Raw genomic sequence first — 6,000 nt, 5'->3', positions numbered from 1 at the left:
TAAGCTGTTTAACATTTTTTTTATCATACAGTTCCAAAATCCTTCCATGGCCGTACCAGAGGAATTTACATTCGTACAGATACATTGGGAGGAAGATCGATATCCATGTGCAGTCAAGAGACGGAACTGCTTTTTGTGTTTAATTTATTGTCCTTTCCCCGCACCTCCGGTTAGCACGGTTGCATACGAACGGTGCAAAATAACCTGGTAAAAATAACCTGCTCATTATGAAAAATAGTTGGAGGCGGCTTGAAAACCTGAAGGTTACCACGAAGAGAGGGAGGACCTTAAACATTAAACCCACAAAATCGATTATCCACACCTGCTTCTCTCTGTGAGTAATTGGAAAGTTGTGGAGATGAGTTGCAGACTTCCCATATCTGGGCAGTGTGTTCATGGCCAGCTCTGGTTTGACAGTGGAGGTCTTTGCAACAGTCTTGCAGAATTACTTTTTTATCGGCTAATTAACCCTATGTGGAATCTGTCTGGCCTGCCACTACGCACAAAACTCTGCATATTCTTAGCCATAATCATGCCATCTATGCTTGTAAAACATCGACCCCCTATACATGAACACCTCTGCCGTCTTGAGACATTGAGGCTGAGCCATATAGCCCACGTCCTCAGCCACTGCCTGTCTAAGCAGCTTCTGATTGACTATACAGAAGGGACTGAATAGGCATGAAATGGGCTTGAAAATAGATGGGCGAGTGTGGCACATGAGGATTTGGAGTTTCCGATGACAGGTACAGCTGTGTTAATGATCACCTTTGTGGAGGATGCTTGTGAAAAACGGGGCTGGAAATTGGAGGCAGCAACAATAGGATGCGGTGGATTGATGCTCACGATGACAGCGACGGGCGGCTTCAACAGAGCAAGGTGTCATGTTGGGAAGTGCAGGTGGTTTACAGTACTTGCCTGTCATTTGAATAAATTAACCTATAACACCTGGGCCTTCTCTATACCTGGGCAATGTGCTTATGACCATCTCTGGTGTGGCAGTGGAGGTTTTACTTCGAATCAGTCAAGCGGCATTATATTTTTATCAGCTGTGTAACGCTGTATGGAAGCAACCTGGCCTATCACTTCATACGAATCTCTGGGTCTTCTCGACCACAATCATGCACTCCCTTATATATGCTTGCGAAACCTGGAGCCCTTTAAAGGAATTCCTGCACCCGTTTGAAACATTCTGGTTATCCTGCATACGATCCATCTTTGGTTTAATCAGGCTGGATTGTGTGATCCTTGACAGATCTGGCCACGGTCCCATCAGTGAGCTCCTCCGGCAGGCAAGGCTGCGTTGGATGGATCATATAGCCGGCATACCCAGCCACCGCATGCTTCCGCTTGGCCAGGTAGAGGGGGCTAAACGGGCACGGCACAGGCTAGAGAAGAGGTGGTTTGATGCAGTGCAGAATAACGTGGAGCTGATTGGACTTGCAGCGTCAAAGTCAGTCTCTCTATAGGAGGCTCCTGAAGGACGCTACTGAGCAGTCGGAGGCAGTTGCCCTCCAACAGCAACGGAGGGCAGAGGAGAGACGCTCACAACAACGAGCAGGAAGTTGGCACAGTGAGGAGCACAGGTGGGGCGTCTGCCAGTCATCCGAGTAATCTCAATCAGTTAACTCGAAACATCTCGGTCTTTCCCTTGCCCTCCTGCCAGCGAGCCTGCGACACTTCCCATGGCATCAAGGTGCACCTAGCCTGGCAGAAGCGCCTTGTTTACGTCATCGGCGGCTGTTGTGTGTCTCACGTTCATGGAGAGCGGTGGCACAGTGGTTAGCGCACCGTGCGACAAACTGTGCTACGAACTCGACGACCAGAATTAAATCCCCACTCACGACCAAAAACACAGAGGGGTGTAATCTAAAAATGGGTACCTGGGGCGGTGTTTATTGAAACATCAACACTGGGGATACAAAGGCGGCCGGTGCGTGGTCTTTGTGCTCGCCAACATAACTTCAGCACTTGCACAGTCCGTTAGAGACTATACGGAGATCTTTGTCTTTGTGTCGCACGCGCGTGTGTGCGCGTGTGACGACAATTATCTGAACCGACCATCCCCTAGGTCGACTCAGCCTCAAATGTCTCCCTAGCGGCGATGTTTAGGGAGACAAAGGCGGCCGGGTATGGTGTTGGCTCCCCGCACGCCCTCGTGTGCCGTGCCAGCCTTCATAGGCGCACGCTAGCAGCACTTGCCCCAAAAGTCCATGAAGTCTATACGGGGGGTCTTTGTCTTGTGTGTGTGTGTGCCCGTGGTGGGTGTACCATTGCGGGTCGCGCGCGCTGCGCGTGCGTGCGCCGCTAAAATTCACGAAAGGAGCGGAGCAGCCGCTCAGACCGCGCGCGAGCGCACGAGCGTGTCGTGCTCTGCGCGCGCATCGCCACCGCACACACAGACGGACACACAGACGAGACAACGAGAGGCTTACACACACACACAGCTGACACGCGGCGACGATAGGAACGCAGCCTCTCCCTCTCTTTCTCTCGAGCAAGTGGCTTCCAAGTTTCTGGGATCGCTGCGCTTTTACATTGCGCGATCCTCCAGGAATTAATGTGCTGCAAGATTGGTCGTCGTTCGATTGATTTGTGTTTATTTTTTTGGAGTTAAATTTTTTGTTCCGTTTTGTTGTTGTTGTTGTTGTACACTTTTGCTGCTGCTGCTGCTGCTGCTGGGGGGTCGGGTTGGTGGGGGGGGGAGAGGGGTGGCCCAGCCTGCTGCTGCATCTACTGCTGCTACGGCTGCGTCGGAGTTAACCATGCGGGACGTGGAGAAGCGAGGCGGTGTGGGAACAGGAGGAGGACAACAGCAGCGCTCGGTGCAGGCCGGTAGGAGCGCACGGGACCATCCCCGGCGCGCGTCTCTCCACACGGGCTGCTGCTGATGATGATGATGATGATGCTGATGATGATGCTGCTGATGATGATGATGATGCTGATGATGATGCTGCTGATGATGCTGCTGATGATGATGATGCTGCTGATGATGCTGCAGCTGCTGATGATGATGCTGCTGCTGCTGCTGATGATGATGATGCTGCTGCTGATGATGATGCTGATGATGATGCTACTACTGATGATGAAGCTTCTGCTGATGATGATGCTGCTGCTCATGATGCTGCTGATGATGCTGCTGCTGCTGATGATGATGATGATGATGCTGCTGCTGATGATGATGCTGCTGCTGATGATGATGATGCTACTGCTGACAATGATCATGACAATGATGCCTATGATAATGGTATAATGATCTTGCTGCTTCTGTTGATGGTTGTTGTTCTGCTGCTGTTGCTGATGATGATGGTTGTGATGTTCTAGTCGCGCTGCTGCTGATGATGGTATTGGTGGTTCTGCTGTTTTTTTGTTGCTGCCCATGATGTTGCTGTTCCCGTTCCTTGCGTGCTAATTGTGATGCTACCGTTACTCTTGATGATGATGGCTGTGGTGCTGCTGTTGTTACTGCTGCTGACAATGATTGTGATTCTTTTGCTGTTGTTGAAGATGATATTGATGATGACTGCTGTTACTGCAACTGCTGCTATTATTGAGTTTGATGTTGCTGCGTCGGGTGATGATGTTGACGTGAAGATTAACTGCTGCTGTGATGAAATTCTGTGTTAAAGCACTCAACAAAAAAACGTTTGACTTCCCTTTAACAAAACGTTAACGTAAAAAAGTAGTCCATGAAAAGATGTGATCAGAGCGTTAAGTGCCGTATTGCCTATAAACCACGCGCATTTTTGGAATATTACGGTCAGTTCGCGTGCTGCTGTGCACAGAAGTCGGGAAATTCCACCAAGTGATGTACACCTCCAGTGCAGATGATCGCGTCTGCCATCAACGGGGGGGGGGGGGGGGGGCTTATCTGGTTTGCTGACTATCCGTGCTCGCTCCCTCATCAGTTTTAGCAGCGGCTCCTCACTCGTCGAGGGCCATTGACTCAGCAACGATGCGGCCGCAAACGAGGTCGGCAAGTTCCGTGAAATCGATTACATTTACTTTCTGTGTGTTCGTTTCTACCTAGCTAGGTGTAGAATCCAAAACATAGATACATGTAGCTATAACAAATCTAGTTGTATAGCCTCGTGTTATTTTTTTGTGTCCGGACCACCCCTCCATCCTCCGTGGACCCAGATAATCGAGATTTGACTCTGTGTGTGTGTCTTTATACTGTGGGGAGTGGTGGCGCAGTGGTTAGCGCGCTGCGCTACGAACGCGTGGTGCTGGCCACACACCACCTCGTGTGCCGTGCCGGCCAACACAGATTCTTGCTAACAGCACTTGCCCCAACAAGTCTGCCGAGGCTATACGGGGGACCTTAGTCTTTGTATTGCGCCGTGCTGAACCCAGCGGTTATGTAAGCGGCACGGGACGTTCACGTGGGCCTGGCACCATAACAGGGACTTGTATTATTTTATGTTATACCTACGTGACTTTACCGACAGAACCAAAGAGTAGGGACTTGTCTGTTTCATCATAGAGGTGTTTGGGGCTGGATAGCGTACATTTAAATGTACCCTTAACCCACCCCCCAGCAGCAGCAGACACAGCAAACTAGTAAGCTTTGTTATGTAAACAAAACGTGGCAATTAGTTACAACTGAAGAGTAAACTCACGACATTCACAACTTGACTGTGACTTTTCGTTGACGGTGATTGCAGCCAGCTTCATCGGGCGATCTTTTTTTTTAAACCCGAATTGTGAAGAGACCCCTTCGTGCTCCCCACCCCCTTCCTTTGGCACATCGGCAGAGCTGCGGGCAAATTGTTGTGCATGGGTTTGGAGCGGTAACCCCTTGCGCGTGCCTGACGGCCACGCTGATACTTGCGCCGACGTGAAATGAACCCGGTTCCGTGCGAGACCTCGCTGATGTAGAGTCCTGTAGATGCCGCAAGCTTAGGAAGGGTCGGTGAAGGTCGCGGGCGACCAAACAAACGGTAAGAAAAATCACGTGGCCCCTTTATCCGATTCGTATGCACCGCGATTCCTTCGACGGGTTGAGATCGAATGATCTCCAATGTTGCATCACGACCCGCACGGATCCTGCACATGGTGTGCGGCATTGGCACAAGGCGAGTGCCCAGTGCGTTGTCACATTTGTACAATATTTAAAACCCACCTATTTCTTGCAAAACAGACTTCTGCTCTAAATTGCTACATTTGCTGATTATATATAAAGAAAGAACAAGAAATATAAGCACAACTTGCGTTTCGTGTCTTCGCGTAAAGAAAACAATTGTAGCCCGTCAGCGTATGGGCTTCCCAGACCAATAATACCCAGCAGCATTTGTTTAAGGAAAACAACGCGTGGAATGGTATCGACCTTATGGGTATTACATTTTGATTTAAAGCTTTCGTGACCGCAGGGATTTATGTTCTTGGTTCTTTCGGTAAAGTCACGTAGAAGGGAAATAATAAAATAAATAAAATAAAAATAAAACCAATATGTTTTTTTTTTATTTCCCTTCTACGTGACGTATGGGTATTGTTAGCAGTAAGGTTTGTTAATTGAGCGCTGCCGGGGTACCAGATGTTATTGGCAAGGACACTCCATATAAGCGAGTCATCTCGCGCAAACGCAAGAAGGCAGTGCGGCACACAGACTCGTGATGCGCTATTATCATGGAGTGTTCGGGCAAAATGAAATGTAAACAGCCCTATGTTCTGTGCCTCCACATGAATTAGACTTGTGCTTTAGTCGACCGGCTTATTGGATACAGGTAATTAATCTCACCGTTGTTTATTAAAGTGACATTAATTACGATCCACCTTTTGTTTGCATTGCAGTCCAGTAATGAGTGCTGCTAAAGAGTACTTATTCCAGCAGTCTAAAAACCCAAATACTGCATACAAAATGCGTGTGTTAATGTGTGTATTAATGTTTGTATTAATGTCTGTATTAATGTCTGTATTAATCAAAACTCGGGCTTGCAACAAGCAACGTGATGTAACCCACCCAACTTTTGTGCTTTATCCTCGGAGCGATCGTCCGAA

At 48.9% G+C, this 6,000-nt stretch overlaps 1 protein-coding gene across 1 annotated transcript in view; it reads left to right on the top strand.

Annotated features, from left to right (window-relative positions):
- The first annotated feature begins 2,731 nt into the window (after positions 1-2,731).
- The window catches only part of LOC133345507 (Kv channel-interacting protein 2-like), a 152,204-nt gene continuing 148,935 nt past the window's right edge, over positions 2,732-6,000 (top strand). The window contains exon 1 of the mRNA XM_061556294.1: positions 2,732-2,835. Coding sequence (XP_061412278.1) covers positions 2,766-2,835 — 70 coding nt within the window. The 5' untranslated portion in view covers positions 2,732-2,765. The remainder of the gene's footprint in view (positions 2,836-6,000) is intronic.

The sequence above is a fragment of the Lethenteron reissneri genome, chromosome 22 (assembly GCF_015708825.2).
Source record: "Lethenteron reissneri isolate LAM-NWPU_2019-01 chromosome 22, ASM1570882v1, whole genome shotgun sequence".
NCBI classification, from domain to species: domain Eukaryota; kingdom Metazoa; phylum Chordata; class Hyperoartia; order Petromyzontiformes; family Petromyzontidae; genus Lethenteron; species Lethenteron reissneri.
Note: the sequence above shows the minus strand (reverse complement) of the source record. Positions and strands in the feature narration are given on the sequence as shown.